Below are 19,704 nucleotides of genomic sequence, written 5' to 3' on the forward strand. Positions count from 1 at the left end.
TTTCCAAATAAAAGTTATCAAGGAAAATGAAAAACACAGTTCTCACATTATGCTGAGAAGATTTACTCTTTTACTATAACTCAATAATAAAATTATAAACCATATTTGAAAGTTTTGGGGGGATTTATATTATGTGGTTTACTGAGTATTGGCTGCAATAGAGAAAGAGTATAATGTCTTTCTTTTACAACTCAAGTTCCAAGAGGAGGTGATTCTTTGTATATAGTTTGTATATAGTTTTTAAAAATCACTGTTTTCCAGATTTATACAATCCTTTTAATGAAAACAAAATTTAGGCCTAAACGACATTTCCATCTTTCTTAGTAGCTCACGTGGGAATTAGAGAACTCTGGAAATGGTTTCTCAAAGAAAAGGAAGAGTCAGGGAACGGACTGGGAAATATAAAAACCAAATCAGTCTTTATTTCTAAATACAACTTTCTTAGTGTTAAACAAGATGAACTTTACAATAACAAGTACAGAGAAGTTTTTTTTTTAAAGAATCTTCCTTTTTTTTTCTTATTAGCATTTAAAAAAATGAGATGTCCTCTCTGACTTTTAAGTGTAAGAAGTACTTTCCTTTTTTTCTGAAGGAAGACTATGTCCTGAATCTGTAGTCCCTTTATTTAAAAGCATTATGAAAAAGGAGATTATCTTCTTTAAGCAAAGCTTCTAAATAACTGTCAATCTGCTCCAGGTCTCCTGCTGGACCACCCTGGAAAAGAGAAGCAACAACCATAGCAGGCGAAGAAGCCACAGGGTTTATTCCTGTAATCTGGGTGGCCTTGGGCCAGTCTTCCCTATGATTCATGCAGCAACAAAACCCAGTTTGCATTTGAATAATACTTTTAACCTTTTGAAATGTTTTTGCATTTAATCTTGTTTTATGCTCACAAGTGGCTAGAAACCTGGATTTTTTTTTCTTTCTTCTTTAGTGGAGGCTAGTTCGACTGTTTTTTACCCCCTTCTATTTAATTACTTGTTATATTCCTAAAGCCCTCATCCTTCTCTGTTGTAGGCTCTCATCTTCCAGCTTAAAAATTCATGAATCTTTAGCCTTAGAGGCAAAGCAGATGAATAGGCAAATTCCGACTTCTCTGTTTCTCTTTATTCCACAGCATCTTTCCTACAACTCGGGTGCGCTGCCCTGATCTGGGTGATCACATGCTCTCCTTTCCTGGGCTTCTTGATCCATGAACACCGGAGAACCTCTTTATTGACCTAAATCTCAGGCCCACCATGGCATCAACTCACTCTCCAACTGAGCTGATGGCTAAGAGAAGTTTTAGGAAGGACCTTTCAGAAATAATCCCAATTTTATTACTGTTCCAAATAAGTGTCTGGCATGATCACAGTTTCTCCATCCCTTATCTGGTTCCATTAAATGTGTTTCTGCTTTGCTCCCTCTGCCCTAGATTTGCTCAGCTCTCTAACAAGGCTGAATTGTACTGAGCCTTAGCTTTGTGCCTAGGGCCCTGTTTCTGCAGATGGCTTCCATGGTATTGATATTCGCCAGGATTTCCAAATATTCACTGACTCTGAGGAATGCCCTGTGTGACCCATTTTGACACTGACTGCTTTCAATCTGTTCAGTCTGGTCTAATCCTTTGGCTTCTGCTCTCTGCCTGGCAGACTAGACTTCTTTCTTTCTAGGACTCCAGGTGGGTTCTCTCCCCCAGATTCTTCATATGCCTGCCCCATCCATCTGCTCCAGGTCCACCTCATCTCACATCTCTGCTCCACTCCACCAAAGTTGCTCTGGCAATCAGAGACAGTGAAAATGGAAATTTCAAGTGGGGGACGAGAGTAAACATACTTAGGCAAGAGCCCTCTGAAGACCTCTCCAGTGATACTAGATAAAGCATTTCATATTCTGTGGGCTAAAGCCCTTGGCCTCTTTACTAAACTTTGTGAACAAAGCAAATTAAATTAGTATAATTATTCTGGTTACTGCAAGGGAACCCAGGGGTTTGACATAGAAGGAAGAGTAAACTATTATTCTTTCTGCTTTTTTCCTACCTGAACAGATTTGCTATTATGAGAACCAATAATTTTTATGAACCTTTCTGATAGAGAGAGGTATTCGATCACTATGATATAGAATTTCTTTGATCGCTCTAGTTCTTCTTATTAGTGAACAACAGTCATCAACATCACTGAAACTCTACCACGTGTGAAGTACCGTACCAGACCTTCCACGTGTAAGAACGTTTGCCACCTTTTACAGCCATAAAAACCCAAAAGAGGTCCACTCCTACAAACTGGCTTAGGTAGGACTGTTGATAGAAGCACAAATATAATTACCATTTTGTGAAAACAATTAGCTTTAATCACTCTTTTTTTATTTTAATATTGAAACATTTTGACTGTTGCCTGGACCACCCAAGAAGAGAGGGTATCTTCTCTTTTGGCTATATATTTAATCAAAAATACTCTCCGTGTTTTATTTTATATTTAATAAAAGTGAAATTTCAGAGAAACCAAAAGACGTATAGTTTTTGAAAGAGTGGACTCACACTGACTAAAACCCAGGCGGTCTGCTTCCAAGTCTGTGCAACAATGACTACACCCACACACAGCAGGCTTCCTTGTTCTTCTCACCCCTCTCATGGGCAAGGCGGGCCTCCCGGCCTCCAGGCCTCCAGGGAGACTGCTCTGTGGGAGACAGCTCCTGCCCGCTCACCCTGCATGGCCCAGGAAGGCCCTGTCTCCTGTCCCAGACCCAGGGCCTGTGTCCCAACAAAATGCCACCTGCTTCCTGGGTTCACTGTTGATTTCGTACTTTATTTCTAGCGTCTACAGAACGACTGACTCTTCAACACTGGCTACAGATGCTTTAGTTTGCGACAGGTTTTACTCAGCTCTCCTACATGCTGTCGCAGGAGATGGGCCTCTCCTCGTTGGCTCAGTCTACCGTGGAAGCCCAAGCCTTTGTGCACCCAGACACACCGACAAACGAGCTGGACACTGATTTATACTTAGGTGACACTTCCCGGTCTCTCCAAACTCTCTTCTAAGATTAGAAAAGTCTATTTTTTATTTATATATTAGGGTACAAGTTAAAATATTTTGTTGTCTGAAAAAATTAGAAAAAATTTCCTACTGGAAATATGCTATTGAGGAGACAGTGTGATCAAACTCTACCAACAGTACAAGCAAGGATTCTGACTTTTTAAACAGAAAAAATACTAGACCTTTTAAAAATATTCTAGTATATACTTTCAAAGTTCATTTACTTGTGATTCCAATATCCCTTTAGGGAGAGTAAGGGCTAGTTTAAGCGACTCGCCCGAGGTTAGTAGGTGGGTGACGACGTCAGAAGAGAAAGAGTGGGAAAGGCCCAGTGCTCTTCCCACAACTGTAGTCCTGCTACTCAAATGAAAGCTTTTCTTACCAGCTGAAGTTTCTGCAGTAACACTGCCAGTTTCGCACGGAGATCATTCAGGTTGTCTTCAGCAGCTTTTCTTTTCTTTTCACATTGTCCCAGAGATACCTCATTAAGCACTCCTCTTCTGTTTGCATCGAAGATAATGGACTGCATTTTTCTCCTGAGATTTTTTTCATATTGGACCATGTAAACATTCTGGATCTGGGAATGTTTTTAAAGCAGTTTTAGTATATTTTAAAAATATTACTTTCCCCACTAATATCATAAAGCCATTTCATAGCCCAGTTCTGGACACAGGTACCAAAGGTCAACTCTATATGTATGTACTAGGGGTGGTCTAAATTTACTACCGGTGGTCTGAATTTAAGACATGTTGATCCCTTAAAGAACCAACGATCTGATGGGAGAGGAAGAGATGGGGAAGGATGTACAATACAGTCCAGTAACTGTGATGTAAGGAGGCACACCAAGGTCAGCTCGGAGACCCTTGCTTTGAGATGAAGAAGAAACCTGGTAATGGTTGGATTTGTTCTCCCCAGTGCTACCAGGTTATTCAAGGCACAAAGGGGACAGGTGCCTGTGACCACTCTCCACAGCACCAGGGATTCATGGGCAGTGACAGGACAGCCAGCCACTTGGGGCTTTCTTGGCAGATGATGTTATTTATAACTCAAGTCTGCAGCGTCTGAAAAGCACAGAAACTCCAGTAAGAGGAATTCCTATTCTGCCACTCTCTTTGGGTTCCTTATTCTGATGTAAAGAGTACACTTAGATACTAGCTCATATGACCTTTGCTAATTCAAGAGCCTTGATTATTTTCCAAGAGCTCATGTGGTGCCTGAGGCACTCACGGAGTAGAGAGAAGTCATGGAGAGGCCAAATGCTTCAATTTCAAAATGACATTAATTGCTTGTATCAACATTTTGAGAAAGCCAGGGGGTATTCTGAAAAAAGAGACACAGGGCAAATCCTGTTTTGGTAAACATCTGAACATTTCTGCAATAAGGAGAGTTCTGTGATCTAATACAGTGGGTTTCCAGGAAACTTGTAAGGTAGCCTCGTTTGTCTTCCGGGTCTGCCTTCCCTCTCCCCTCCTCCACTACAGTCACTAAAACGTTTGGGCCTCCCCAGCACTGTCCACATCACATCCTTTAAGCGCTTGTTGACCTCACAAATTTCTCCTTTTTCTATAAAATCCTTTAAACAAACAAAACCCCTTAAATATAACTGAATTCTGTTAATAGACATACACCACTTCCTAAATTCAAGGCACTGAATTTTATTATAGGTGATGCAAAAATGTGTAAGTTTCAGTCTCTGTCCTCAAGAAGTCTTCTAGTCTACAGAATGAGACAATACAAGTATGCAAATATTACATCTTATAGAAGAAAATGTGTTGTGCCCAAGTAAGGCACAGATATTTTCAGAGTGGAAAGGAGGGTGTAGATTCTCCACTAAATTAAAGAGCATTAAAGTCATGACTTAAGATTCTTAACTTGGATTGACGTCAGTAACTCACCTCCAACTACTTACACTTTTCATGTGCTATTAACTGAGAGGAGTCTTTGGGAACAGAGACCCCCTACTCCACAGTGGCAAATACTGGCCATATATGTGTGCATTCACACACACACACAAACACACATCATGTGTCCTATTAAAGGTGTGATTTAATCGTGAAATCTGTAGATTGTCATGTAAAGAAATGTTAGGTTTTTTAGAGACTTAAACTGGCTGGGTGTTTGTGTGAGGGATGAGGAATTAGACTGTGAAATTCCTGACCTGGCTCTGCCTCGTCTTGCCTTCTGTCCTGAGTTCTAGGCCTCACTCTCCCAGGTAAACACCAGGCTCATTCCTCCATAGGCCCTTTGCCCTTGCTGCTTTCTCTGTTCAGTAAATTCAGCCCCAGGTCTACGCAAGGCTCACCCTTGGCCTCAATCTGTGTTAAAACATGGCTCAGATAGTCCTTGCTCTCTGTATCTGAAAGAGGCCCCCCCCCCCGTGCCCCAAGACACAATCACTGTCTATCTCCTGGCCCTGCACAATTACTTTATGCACAATTACGTTATGTGTTTTTTAATCTGCGTTTAGTATCATTATGTGACACTACCTTATGGTTTATTTAAGTATCTGTTATCTGTCTTTCCCTCTGGAAGGTAAATTCTACGTTTAAAAGTCTCTTTTGTTCACTTCTGTATTTCTAATGCCTTCCACAAAGCACTGAACGGTGGAGAATCAGGACAGGAGATGTGCGGCAGTCACAGCAAGGGGATTTTAAACGCGTGGCTGATCCTGCCTTGAATTCCAGGCTCTGTTCCGAGACCTTGGAGGAGAGTCCGTTTCTGAACATCCTCAATTCAACCAAGAAGAAGCTGATGGCCTATAACTAAGGCAACAACCACCTCCTCCAGGAAGCTTCCTAGATGCTTCCCGTGGAGGCTTCGGTCAAACCCAAGAAGTGAGATCTCCCACGGCCTGAAGGTGGAGGAGGGAACCAAATTCAACAGCTGGGAGAATGAGGACAGAGTCACAGACAGTTCAAATGTCACCAATCTTAAAGTTCTTAGTTTTCAGAACTTGAGAATTTTGCAACTTTCGCCATCCTGAACAATAGCCAGGGAACATTTTTTTAATAAAAAGCAACAAAATAAATAAAATTAAAAAGAAACATAAAATATGAAAAGCATTATTTAGAAGAACAACAGTATTGCTCATCAGTAACAAAAAGAAACACACTATTGAAGGGCATTACGTGGGGCAAATAAAGCCAATAGGAAAGCGACGCCTACTGTACAGTCCCATCACATTCCTCAGATGACAGAATTATGGAGATGGAGGACACATGGGTGGCCGCCCGGGGTGAGGGCTGTTTGTGCGTCGTGGGGTGTGACTATACAGGGATAGCACAGGGGTATCTTTGTGGTAATGGGAGTTTGCATCCTGATTGTGGTGGTGGTGGTTATACAAGCTACACATATGATAAAATGAGACACACATCTGACCAATTTCCTGGTTTTTACACCTTACTGTAATTATATAATTATGTAAAATGTAAGCACTGGGGAACATTAGGTGAAGGGTACCTGGGACCTCTCTATGATTTTGTAATTTGCTGTGTATCTATAATCATGTTTTTTGAAGTTCAAAAGGCAGCACTGTTACCACAGCACGACAGTAAGAATGTTTATATAGCACACTACATTCAAAGTCGTCTCAGCCTCTCTTGTAACCAGTAAACTATGTTCCCTTCAAACACTACCAGCCAGTTTAGCCAGCTTCCTAATTTAAGCTTCTGTCTTTTGTAGGCTAAAAACTCCAGGAGGTTTCTATAAAAGGTATCAATTTTGACAACTTTTAAAGCTTAATGTAAAAGGACTTCTAGTTGTTTTTAACATTTTAATTATGGTGCGTAGAGAGCTGTAATGTGATGAGAGGCTAGTTCTGCTGGTTAAACCTACTCTTGTGGAGGTATTTGTGACAGATCAAAAATGGAATTCTTCCAAACCCCATTATTTCAGAATGGAATTAGGAGTTGAAAGAAAGAATATTCGACTGAGATTTTAATTTTCTGCCTTGAATTTAAAACGTCACAGCTCTAGCAGCTCTGAAGCTCCAGAATCCCACCAAGTTTGCACAAAACAAGGCAGGCCCACAAGATCTGTCTAGAGGTTTTATACCCTACTCAGGAGAATATGCATGTGTGGATGTGAGCGGGCTCTACAGCAGAAACAATCAACTCTGACTCAGTGCACGATGGTTCAGGGGCAGGTGTGTTGAAGGGCACTTACTGACGCTTCTGTCGAGCTAGATAAGGGAAAACTGTGAATTTCAAGGATTCTATAATCTAGTTGAAGAGAAAATAAAATACAAGAGACTACTCCAGTACAAAGCCGAAAATTTAATTAATGCTAAAATAGAGTCTGAAGGTTCTCTCAGAACACCAAAATTAACATGGAGAGACTGAAGTAGGCGTGATGGAGAAGACAGCACTGAGCAGGCTCTACGAAGGGTGGGCAGGATTTCAAGAGGCCATCTGTGGACTGGAAAAGTGGAGAAGAGTATTCTAGGGGACAGCATAGGAAAAGGCCCAGAGGCAGGCCAGGCTAGTAGGCTGGAGCAACTCCATTTTGGATGGAGCAGATGGCTGGTAAGAGGAAAGTTTAAAAGACGGTGGTTCAGGTTGGGTTGCACAGGACCACCAATGCCGTCAGGAATCACCTGCTACCCTTAGTAGTTGTTAAAACCACTAGTGTGGTCAAAGTGAGGTGACCAAAGAAGTCTGTAATTTCCCAAAGGTCCTCCTACACTTTGATGTGGCTCTGTTTATTAAAAGTACACATTTTGGTTGGGGGTCAAATCAGTGGTAGAGTGCATGCTTAGCATTCACAAGGTCCTGGGTTCACTGGTACCTCCATTTTAAAAAAAAAGTACACACTTTAAAGCAAGGTGCATAGAGTTGTCCTCTACATGGATTGCAACGAATGATTTAATAGTTCTCATAACCATCCACTTAAAGCTACCAATCATTAATAAAGTCCTTAAGACCAGGCAATTTCATGTGAGGGAAATCATGACTCCAGTTGTTCTGCATTTTGCTTGCAACATCTCAGTTTCAACAGGAACTCATGGCCTCCTGTCTGTTTATCTTGCTTTGATTCTCTGAACTTGCCCTGAACATTAAAAGGATTCTACTCATCATCTATGCTAACACCCTGAATAAACACTGAATTATTCAGCCTGGCCTCCAAGACCCCACAACTTGGCTCCATTACTGAGTGTTGATGCTGAAAAAACAACATTTAGAAACAGACGTGAAGGGCATAGACAAGCAAGGACACACTGAGATGTATGACAAACTAATTCTTAGCAAATTTCTAAGCTTTGTAGTGAAGATATTTAACTCAGAGTTCCCTGACCAGTAGTCAAAGATCTGTGGGAAGATTCAGGAGCCTTACTGGTAATTTGTCAAATCGGCTGCTACAGACTTAAGAGTTGGGACAATTCCTGGTGGGACATTAAACAACCTGCCTACCACATGACCTCCCCACATCATATTTTATTGTTGTCATCTCCCCATATACATTGTATCATGTAATGTCAAGGTCTCTGGAAAGCAAACAGTAATTCTTTTATACCAATAGGCTGAGAAGCTGTAGTATACCCATTGCAAGTAATACATGCAAACACTACCCCATGGATGAAGTGTTACCATCTGGATAAGAATGAGATGGAGGAAAGCGGCACAGTGAAAAGAGCTGTGCACTGGGACAAACCTGGGTTCCAGTCCTGAATGTGCTACTTACTTGCATCATGGCATTGGAAGATTATCTCTCTGACTCTCCATTACCTCATTACTGACATGGAAGTAGTGGCATCCACTCCCAAAGTTGTTATGAGAGTTAAATAAGGTAACATATAGAAAAGGCCTTGTTCGGTGCCTATCTCTAGTGGCTCTCAATCAATCATAGTTTTACATTCGTTGATGAAAATAGTATTAGTGCTAGAATAAAGTCAAAAATATGTTGGGAAAAGCTCTTTTATTCTAACTAGGAAATGTTGACAAGTTAGTCTACAAGCTGAATATGTTCAATTACTACTTTCTCCAGAAAACATTATTCAGAAAATAAATTCACTTTCAGTTGAAAAATGATTAGAAACTAAGAACAGGAACTACCATATTCCTTCCTTCCCAGTTGCTTATCGCAGGCCAGTAGGCACTCATGCAGAAACATCTGAGGCAAACCTATCAGCAGGGGATTACATTTAGGCACACCCTAAAATACTTTGTGATATAGCCTTTCTAAGAAGAGATCTAGTTTAGGTTCTAATTTTCAAATTTGCCTTGTTATATGCTTTTAAGAACTTACTTCACAATTCTATTTCATTTATAAAACATAAGTATTCAAATATACCCCATTCCCTGCAAAAGAGATGAGGCAGTGCCTTTGGTTATAGTTGTACTTTGCACAACTCCAGGGGGCATCATTCACCTCCCAGACTTTACAGATCTGCATGTTATTATGATAGCCTTCCAGAAGATGGCTGTAAGCAGAAGCACTTGGGAAAAGACGCTAGTATATATGCTAGTGATGGAGCTGGGGCACCTGTTTGAGCAAACCCAGGTAAAGTCTCAGTGTGAGCCTAACATCTCCATATTGATCCTGGTGCCATGAACATTTCTAGACTGTTGTGGCTTCAGTGATGTACCTGGGGACCTCAGTGGCTGTACCGGCTCTAACATCAACCCCCTATGTTAGCTTGGCCAAGTTCACATCTTGGAGTCTCAATTCCCTTGAGTGTGAATTAAGGAAGCTGGAGGCATATGATTTTTTGAGATATTTCTCTAGTAGAACTGCAGTACTCTATGGACTCTTTCCTCCCCCACAGGAAATCTTTAGGAACTACTAGACACACAGTATTGTAAGAAAACTATATACATACATATACAAAAAAAAATCTATCCAGAGAGAGAAAGGTGGTAATGAAATACACCAAAAAAAAAAAAAAAAGCCCAACAAACCTGTGATCTTGGAATGCTATGGGACCACGGATGAATTTCTTAAAATTTCTTTCACTTTCTTTCATTAGCACTAATTACTTTCAGGGCTACTTTTGTAATAGAAAAATCATAAACTTAAAAAACTGTTGATAGAATACAAAAAAACCCAGAGAGATATCAAACTGTCCAAAATAAAGACTTTAATCTACAAGTGATTTCTGGTGTAGTACGCTGTCTTGAGGATTCAGTGAATCTATTTCTTAAAGTCTCAGAATGTCATGTTTCTTGTTCAAAACACAGTCCTACTCCAAGTGTTTCATAAGCTTTATGCTGTGGAAACATTTGCATCTTTAAAATTCAAAAAAGATGTTGCTTTGTGACATCTGATATGCTACACATTAATCTAAGTCTTGATAAGTGAATGCAAATTTGATTTCCTTCCAAACGTAACATTTGGAAATGCATATTATTTCTCCTTTGGAATGTAGGATCGTTTAGAATATAAATGACTACGTTGAAAGGAAGCTTACCTGGTCGAAACACATTTTCAGCTTTTTGTTTGTCTGCTCTGGGCACTGCTCCAGCTGTTTTTATAAATGATAACAGAACAGGATATTAACTTCTAGGGAACGAGCTGTCTACAGCAGAGTTATAACATGCAACTATCTAGTATACAAAAGCTTTGCCTACAACTAGCCAACATTGGTACTGTGGGTCTTTTAAGCCTGGATCTAATTAAATTAATTACCTACAGTACACCTCACCTCATTCCAAAACAAAAGATTAAAGCAGCTTACCTAATACAACATGGTTTATAAAAATTACAGAAGAAAGAGAAAATCAAGGTGAAGGAAAAGTAAATGATAAATAATAAACATTCAAAAAGACACCAAGAAAGCAGTTGGGAGTCTGGATTTCTTGGATGGGAGCATCACAGAAATAAACTGGGGAGTCACTGTCATGTGGGACAGTATTTAAAGTCAGAGACTAGTTGAGATCGCCTAGAAACAACATCTAACAGAGAGAAGAAAGTGGTTCAGGAATGAGCCCACAGACATGCCAACATTCAGAAATCAAATAGAGGAATTGCCAGCAAAAGGAATGGGAGGGAGGGAGGGAAGCAAGAAAATGATAAGCATGTTGTCATGGAAACTACACAAAGACAGTGCTTCGCAGGGGGTGGGGTGTGGCTCAGGGGTAGAGCGCATGCTTAGCATGCATGAGGTTCTGGGTTTAATCCCCAGCACCTCCATTAAAAAAAAAAAGTGCCTCAAGAAAGAAAAAGTGGTCAATTGGGCTGAAGGCCTCTTGAGGTTGGATAAGATAAGTGACTGCTGCATTTGTCAGTATCGTGGTCACTGGTGGTCTGACAAGACAGGCTCAGTGAGGCAGTGGAGTCAGAGCCCAGTGGGAGAGAATGAGGTGAGAGTAGTTGGTGAAGAGGCAGAAACAATGATTGTAGGTTATTAAGGACTTCATCCAGGCATATGATTAAGTAAGATTAAGGCATATGGTCCCTCTGTCCAATTAATCCCTTGGTGCTCTTTTCATGTGTATCCATCCTTCCCATAAGCTACACTGAGCATGAGATGGAGAAGGAGCCCCAGCCTCCTGTGCCCTGCGGGCTGTTCTCCAGCCCCGTGAGCAGCTCTGGCAGCCCCAAGCCTGCACACCTCACTCAGCGTCACCCCAGCCCGCCATGACTTAGTAGCCCGGGGACTGCCCACTGAGAGCCAGTGCCACGCTCACCCTGCACGCCCCAGGCAGCTGCTATCAGAGTCTTCCTTCCAACCGTATGTGGTACTGCCCTCGAGAGGAGATCTGGTAAATACAATTTTCTTCATCTCTCCCTGTGATGTCTTCATGATTCTAACAAGACTCTGGGTACCTAACGTGGCTGACCCAGTCTTCACCTCAGCTCCTCATGAAAGGTGGCTGAGGAAGGGTATGTAAGGGATAGAGACTATTTTTGCTGCAAGGAGAAAAGTCAGGGACTATTTCCTGTTTCTTTTCATCTCTGCAACCAACTCCTCAGTCTGTACAATCTTCCCAGGGTTTATTTAAACCTTGGCCATGCTGGTTTTCTGTGCAGCTTTAATTCCGAGTCATCCACTTAGTATAAACGTCCCCATGGTCATTCGCTGAAGCCATGCTAGGTCCTCTCACTGGTAACACTTTACGTTTTTCTTCACTGAAGATTAAATTCAGGCTATTTGGTCAGTCCCTTAAAGTTCAAAAAAAGCCAGCTTACCTCAGAGCTCGCTGTAAGTTCCTCTAGAGATCTGTGTCCAAATTCTGATGGTAGCTGATACTCAGGAAAGAAATACAGAAGAATCTCCCTAGGAATATAAGCACAGCAGAGATGGGGATACAGCAGGAAAAGAGACGCAGCCCTCGCCGGTCAGAACTGACCCTGCCTCCTGGGTTCTGTTAAACATCTTGGCAAAGATGAACATTCATGCCTGCCGAATAGTTTGTTTTTATCTCTGGCATCAGAGTGTTCTTCAAAAGGCACTGACTGGGGAGAGGGAGGCAACTCTGGCTACAAAAGGGCAACAGGAGGAATCCCTGTGGTGATGGAGATGTTCTGTATCTTGACTGTGTCATATTGTCCTATAGTTTTGCAAGATGGTACCATTGGGAGAACTCGGGTAAAGGGTACAGGGGATCTCTCCGTATTATTTCTTACAACAGCATGTGAATCTACACTTACCTTAAAATAAAAATTTTGTTAAAGCAAGCAAGCAAGCATGTGCTCACAATGCCCACCCATAACCAAGCGGTCCAGGAAAGTCTGCGCCTACCTCAGTGTTCTCATTGGCAGAGGACGGACTAGCATTGCAAAATTTCTGGAAGAAAAGAGGCTGACTACAGGCTTACTTTCTTTTCCCTAAGAAAACCAGAGAACTTAACTCTCAGAGTAATTCTTTCATCAGGACCTCTGGAACTAGTCCTAGAAATCATACATTGTCACTGCTCTTTCCAAACAGCGATGGTCATTGTTCTGACAGGTGCTTGGTTGTGTCAAAAGGCAGTAGCACCCTACCCTGCCAGTGTGGTGGCTTTTCTAGGATTAATCACCTAAATGACACTTATTTCATTCCTGGGAGAATATGACAGCTAGCAATTTACAGCTACCACATCATAAAAGTGTACAGAGCATTTTCATGGTGAAGTGCTCCAAGAACTTCACGTTCCAAGGGAAGCACAGTTTTTCAGTTGTAAAATAACATGGCACAAAAACAATAAAACAGCTATTTCTTATATAATTTACATTCCTAGCATTTTAAGTATATTATTTGTGGCAATATTCATTTGTAATTTTAAGGAGATTCAATCCGAAAAGTTAAACATCTTCAGCACTTCTGCAACATTAAACGTAACACACACACACAAACATACTCCTCAGAATTATTTGCCTGGCTAGTAAGATGAGTGGGGAGGGGGCAGGGTGAAAAGGGGCTTCCAGGTATTTGAGATGAGCAGAAATCAGATGGCACAGAAAGTAACCCTTCAACTGGGAAAGGGGGCCTGTGGTCAAGTTTAAGGCAGGTTTGGTGGGGCAGGAGTGGTGAGAGGTTATTTATACAAACCATCCCTCTCCCTCCCTAAATCCAGCCTCCCTTCCTTCAATACAGGACTGAAACCTCATCTGAGTACTGGTCCCTTTCATGCTGGGTCTACATTCTTTTGGGTTTAGATTTAGAGCTAATCAGCAACCTTCCAAGAAGATATTTCTAGAAAAAAAAAATATTCAGAGGGGATATTTGGTGGGGTGTGGGAGAGCATGGAGGAGCAGGATGGGGAGAGACAAAGTCCTGAATCTGTTCTGGATTATTCTCAGTCTGTGAAATCTCTTCATCAAAATCTGCACCACCACCACAGTAGTCTGCATAATATCTTACATGTAGGTACTATTATTTCTAAAGATAAATTGACGAAGAGATGAGTAGAGACAGAGATGGAAAGAGAGGAAGGCAGAAAGAGAGAGATTATTTTAAAGTAAAGCACTATGTAAAGGTTTTAATGGAACCACAGTAGCTTTTGTCATGTTGCATTTTCTCAATACACCCAAGCTCATGAATTCCACAGACATTCCCTGAACCACTACAAAAACTCAGCCTTTATCTGGCACCTTGCAGAGCCTGGCATCGTGCCCCCATGCCAGGAACCCAGTGCATTCTTATTACGCTGAATACAGCCTAGCAGGGAATGCAGACAAGGAAGCAAACTACTCCAATACAGCGTGAGAGAAGCCAGAATGAGAATGCCGTGCCATGGGCACCGAGAGGAGAAGAGGGGCCCTAATCCATACTTGGGGGGCCCCAAAGGAAGAGTAGGAGTTAGCGAGCTGTGTGGGACAGGGGCCACAGCATGTGATGAAAGCATTCCAGGCCAACTGCTCTATACTTTGGGGAACTGAGTATTTTCTGGTGGGATTAAGCCACCTGGTCAGGTGCTAGAAATGTGCTAAGTGCTGCTGCAGACTTTATATACAAAACTTCATGTAATCATTAAGGAAGCTCTTTGGTTGAGGAGTTATTCCTATTTGGAACCTCTCTGGTTTCCTAGTTATTAAGAACCCTCACCCAACCCCCATGGGTACTCTCTTTCTGTGTCCCTCTCCCTCCAGGACCCTTGTATCTAGCTTTTTAGTCTCTCCTCCACATGACTCTTGCTAAACAGCTCTTCCCTTGGGGATTCTGTCCCACAGGACTGACTAGAGAAAAAGACAAATTATCTAGCTCCTGCGGTTTCCAAGCACAACACACAGACCTTTATCTTTTTCTGAAAAATTAATTCAGGAAAACTATCAAATAATATTAAAAAAAAACCCATAAGATACCCCAAATCATAAATGTAGGGTCTGAATGCAGATGTTTAAAAACCCTTTAAAAATTCCTTCTTTTATAGTCTTGAGTCCCCTCAATGATATTCTTCAATGCTACTTTTTGTTCCCGAGGGTGTATCTTACCACTTCTCTCCACTCTCAAACTTCAGGTTTCCTTTAAGACAGAAAACAGTGATCCTCTAATCCACAAAAGGTCCTTCAAGGAGTTGTGCCAGGAGGTGCCCATTGCAAAACTACAGGAATAAACTGGTGTCTGCTCTCCTGTATCCAAGTGCACGCTGTGCATTCTGGGGGACTCGTGCACCAAATGCTACCATTTCAAAGGGAGTCTTCTTCCACCAGGAACACCTCTTCTTCCCTTAGAGGATTTACTCACAGTCCTACCCCCCAATCTGAAAATAAAATCAGGAATTTGTCTTTTTAAATATTATCTCTCTTCTTGGGAATTCAGAAATAAGTATCCTAAAGATCTTCCAGAGATCCTGTTTGCATCCAGGACTGTAATAGGGTTTGGCTACGATGCCCCAGTTCAGTTGAATTCCTATAGAAACCATACCCATATCTGCAAGTTTGAGTTGGAAATTTTTACAGAGTTCAACTAGCTGAGCCACAACACTAAATCAGCTCTGTCTCTATACCTGACGGCCAAGCTCTGCAAAGCTCTGCCAAGCTCCAGCTAAGGGCCATTTCCTTTTCAGTCCATGGTCATATCCCCTTCTCAACTAAGTAATTTTTCCTTAAGTAAAATCTCTTACTTGCATTAACACAACTCTGCTCTTTCTAGACATGAGCAGAGACACACAGAGGTACCTGGTCATCCTGCTGTTCTTTTTAAAGAGTAACCTAGTTAGTAAGTTTAGTCTTGGTTAAGGAGAAGAGCAAGCCTCCTACTCAAGGTAGATCTAAACTCTCTTCTTCAACCCAGTTATAGGCTAAAATGAAATGTAAATGGCATGGCTCCACTTTCTAAAACCAGGAATCAGGTCCTGGTTTTTGATAGACTTCAACAGCTAGTTTTTTGTTGTTGTTTTTTTTTAATTTAAATTTTGTGGTCTTTTCTTTTGCTTCAGTAACTGGCAGCGACCTGTAAAAAGTGACTTTCTTTTTAAAACTTATTTTTGGTATTTTTAAAACTTAAGATAATATAAAACATGTTTGTGCTCTTGTAGAGATGAAATAAACGAATCTGCTTTATTATCAAGTATATATATACAATGATAAATTAAAACAATGCATTATAGGTTAGCATTTATGAATAAGGACTATTAGACCAGACTGCCAAGATTCAAATCCCAGCTCTACCACTTAAGAGTTATGTAATGTGGGCAAATTACTTAACCTCTGCATACCTCAATTTTCTCATCTGTAAAATGGGGATAAGAAAAGTATCTATTTATAGAGCTGTTGTAAGGTTTGAGTAAGTTAACACACACAGAGCCCTTAGAACAGCATCTGGCACACAGTAATTACATCATCATCATCATCATCATAATTGTTGAAAGTGATTTGAGATTTGATACTACTTCAATATTTAAAGACCATTTGATAAAATTTAACAGTCTGGATTTCAGTTTAGCTTATTTACCTCTGATTTACTAACACAACTCAGTTGTACCCTATTATTTGAAAATACTTTAATATCCAGCAATACTATTCACTGTCTTTTACACTAATCCCTTTCAATTTAATTAAAAGTATTCTTTCAAAATCTACTAATACACATTAGACACAATGTGGAAAATTCTGTTTCAAAGAAGTTACTATATTTGGGGATTAAATAAATTAATAATATAAAACAAAAAATAATGCAAGATAGGAAAATGCTAAACTGAGCATAATCAGGTGATAAAAATAGGCAGTGAGAACTACTGTTTTTTTATTGATTAATTTTGCTAACATGGACCCAATAGAAGACGCCTATTTGGCAGTGTTAGAAGGGGTAAGGGCAATGTCATGTCCACAGTGAACCAAGTAGAGGGAACACTCCACACATGCAGAAGGGCCCAACTGCTCTCTTATCTTGTGATAAGCAAGGCAAAGCTGGTGAATAATCGTGAGTGCAAAGAAAACAGGGCCCTCCATACTGTACACAGCCAGACGCAATCTTCATGCCTTGAGGAATTTAAGTCTAGTTAACACAAGGAATAATACGTGGACCAGACAACAGAATAGTGCAGTTCAGGGAAAGGAATATAACAAAGAAGACAAGAAATCTGTTTTCACTGGTGAAATGCGAGAAAACACAGTACATGCTGCTAAAAGCAAAGAGAAAACTGGTAGAGGAGGAGCTCATTTTGTTCCAGTTGACGCCTTGGGCTGTGCACAGTTTTTTTTCCCATTTAATTTTTTTATCAAACAATCACCACAAAAAAATTCAAGCTGGCTCAGACAGGAGCTTATTTATTAATTCATTTGGCTTTCGGAGTGTTAGCTGATAATACCATGATGATTTCAATTACTAAAGATTCTACACGTTCATTAGGGAGATGGTTTCCGGGAAATTTTCATTTTCTATTGGTGCCTAATTATAGAAGTAGATGCACTTCAAAGTCTCAGCAAACTCAATCAGATTATCTCCTTTTTGATCACGTGCAACTCGTTAAAATTAATACTCATGATACACTTAGACGCAGAACAAAAATTAACCAAGTAAAAACTAAAGAAAATGATGATGTGCGGTAGGACATCCAAACTCTGCTGCAACACAACCAGGCAAGTCTCTCCAGGTCTCACAGTGCAGAGAGCAGCAAAGTGTGTGTGTGTGTGTGTGTGTGTGTGTGTGTGTGTCTGTGCATTACAAAATGTGTGTGTGTATACATGTGTACATATGTGTGTGTGTACACACACACATATATACATACACACACACACACACACACACACACACACACATACATACACACTGTGGTAAAGAGCATGAGATTCCAAATCAGGGAGCTTGGGCCTAAACCCAACCTTGTCCTTCGTAGCTGTGTAAGTGTCTTTGTGACTTTGAGTGTTATCTAGTTTCTCTAAGCTTTTTTTTTTTTTTTTTTTTTTTTAAGAATAATAACAGCCTTGTAAGCTTGTGGGAGTAAGAAGCTAATGTATACAAAGCACTTGGGTGAATGTCTAAAATACAGTAATGACTCATAAATGATAGCTATTATTATCAAGAAGGCCTGGTTCACTTGAGGCAACATCCTAATCATTGGACATGTGGTCATATCCATACCACATAATTTTTTAAAATTCATTAGTTTGTAATAATACAACAAAACTTTCAGCTGTAATATCTTTAACAGTGGTTTAAGTGCTGCAAGAGAAACTGTATACTGAATATAATTTTATTAAATTGTATACATAGTTCTTAGAAATGACATCTTGCTCTTCAAATATTTCAAAAATTAAAAAACATTAAATATGATATTTTTAAAATGCACACATTTATTCAGACACACACAGGTATGTACATATGTAATTTATTGCATATTACCATGTCTTAGGGGCCAAATGACTTGCCTGAATCAGAACTAGTAAGTAAAAAACCAGGGTTCAAGTTTATGGCTACCCAACTTCAAAGATGAGGATCTTACATATTACTTCTGGACAAATACAGACAGAAGGTAGGAAATGGTTGGAGACCCCATTCTTCAGGGAGTATAGTGTAGGCCATGGCAGTATGAGACTGATGTCCATCCAGGTCACTGGATGAATGGCCTTTTCAACCTCAAATACCTGTACAACCCTGAGGTCTGCCTTGCTTCTGTTACATTCCCAGGCTAGTGCAAGCTTGGCAACCCAGACCCAGTGCAGAGTTGGTGGTCAGAACTCAGTGTTCAGGAACACAGCACCCTGGCTTCATTTCTTGGTAAACAATTCACCTCTGGATCCCTGGTGTCATTAGTGAAAATAAGTCCTGATGCAAAGTCCAAGGTGCATCCACCCACTACAGCAAGAGCTTCCTCCCTTCTCCTGGGGCAGCACGAGGGTTAGGATGTGTTCCTGAAGGACAGTCGGTGGGGCCTTCATGCCCATATAAGCGCAGCCCTACAGCTGGATGCTGCCATAGATGCTTCCATAAAGCTCGGGGCAACTGCAGAACGGAGTTCCTGTCTTCCAGTGGTTTGCAGTCTACTTTCACTCACAGGACCCTAGACCCTAGCCTGGGCCTGGGTAGGGGCTATTGCTCCCTATATATATGCCCAACCTCTACCTTTCTCTTTCCGCCTTCCTGGTCCTGTTCTCTGCCAACTCTCTTCTTTGGGAAGATTTTGTAGTCACTGATGAAAAAGTCAAAGTAATTGTTCTAAGGGAAAATACAGCTAGAGCATGTTGTATTTTCCCTCTGCTGAAAGCCTCTTACTCAGAGTCTGTGAGGCCCAACCAAATCAACTGGCTGTGCTAATTAGTGGCGGTACTGCCCCTGCCCCTCAGCCTCTCATATGACACCTATTTTAGAGCACTCTTTTGTATGCTAACTTCTTTGGCTTGACTGTAAAGCCCCCTCCTATCATTGGTCCCTATTTAGAAAGACTCTGAATCTTGGACTTCACCCCCTCCTTACCTCTATCCTTTGAGAACTGAGATCCAGACATTTAAATCCCTCATTAACTGTGCCCTCAAATGTTAAGATTCTACACTGAACCTAAAAGTAAAACTCAGTTTCTCTCAGTAGGATCAGTATCTAAAGCTACAAAAAAAGACTTTTTAGAAGGCCATAATGTCATGAGGGTCTTTGTGAGGCAGGAAAGAAAGAAAGAAAGGAAGGAAGAAAGGAAGAAAGAAAAGAAAGAAGGAAAGAAAGAAAGAGAGAGGAAGGAATCCAGGGAGGGAGGGAAAAGGAGGGAGGGACACAGGCAGGGAGAAAGGCAGGAAGAAATTCAGGAAGAATTTTTTTTGCCCCCTTCATTACAAATGACACTCATTCATTTTTGTTTTAATAGTCCTTTCTGTCCTGTCTTTTACCCTGACAAATTCTGGTTCT

The 19,704-nt window shown here is 40.8% G+C and overlaps 1 protein-coding gene across 1 annotated transcript in view; it reads right to left on the reverse strand.

Annotated features, from left to right (window-relative positions):
- Positions 1-397: 397 nt before the first annotated feature.
- The window catches only part of MORC1 (MORC family CW-type zinc finger 1), a 144,006-nt gene continuing 124,699 nt past the window's right edge, over positions 398-19,704 (reverse strand). The window contains 5 exon segments of the mRNA XM_074363136.1: positions 398-629; positions 631-714; positions 3,394-3,588; positions 10,417-10,470; positions 12,138-12,225. Of these exon segments, the coding sequence (XP_074219237.1) occupies positions 558-629; positions 631-714; positions 3,394-3,588; positions 10,417-10,470; positions 12,138-12,225 (493 nt within the window). The 3' untranslated portion in view covers positions 398-557.

This window comes from Camelus bactrianus, chromosome 1 (assembly GCF_048773025.1).
Source record: "Camelus bactrianus isolate YW-2024 breed Bactrian camel chromosome 1, ASM4877302v1, whole genome shotgun sequence".
Classification (NCBI taxonomy): domain Eukaryota; kingdom Metazoa; phylum Chordata; class Mammalia; order Artiodactyla; family Camelidae; genus Camelus; species Camelus bactrianus.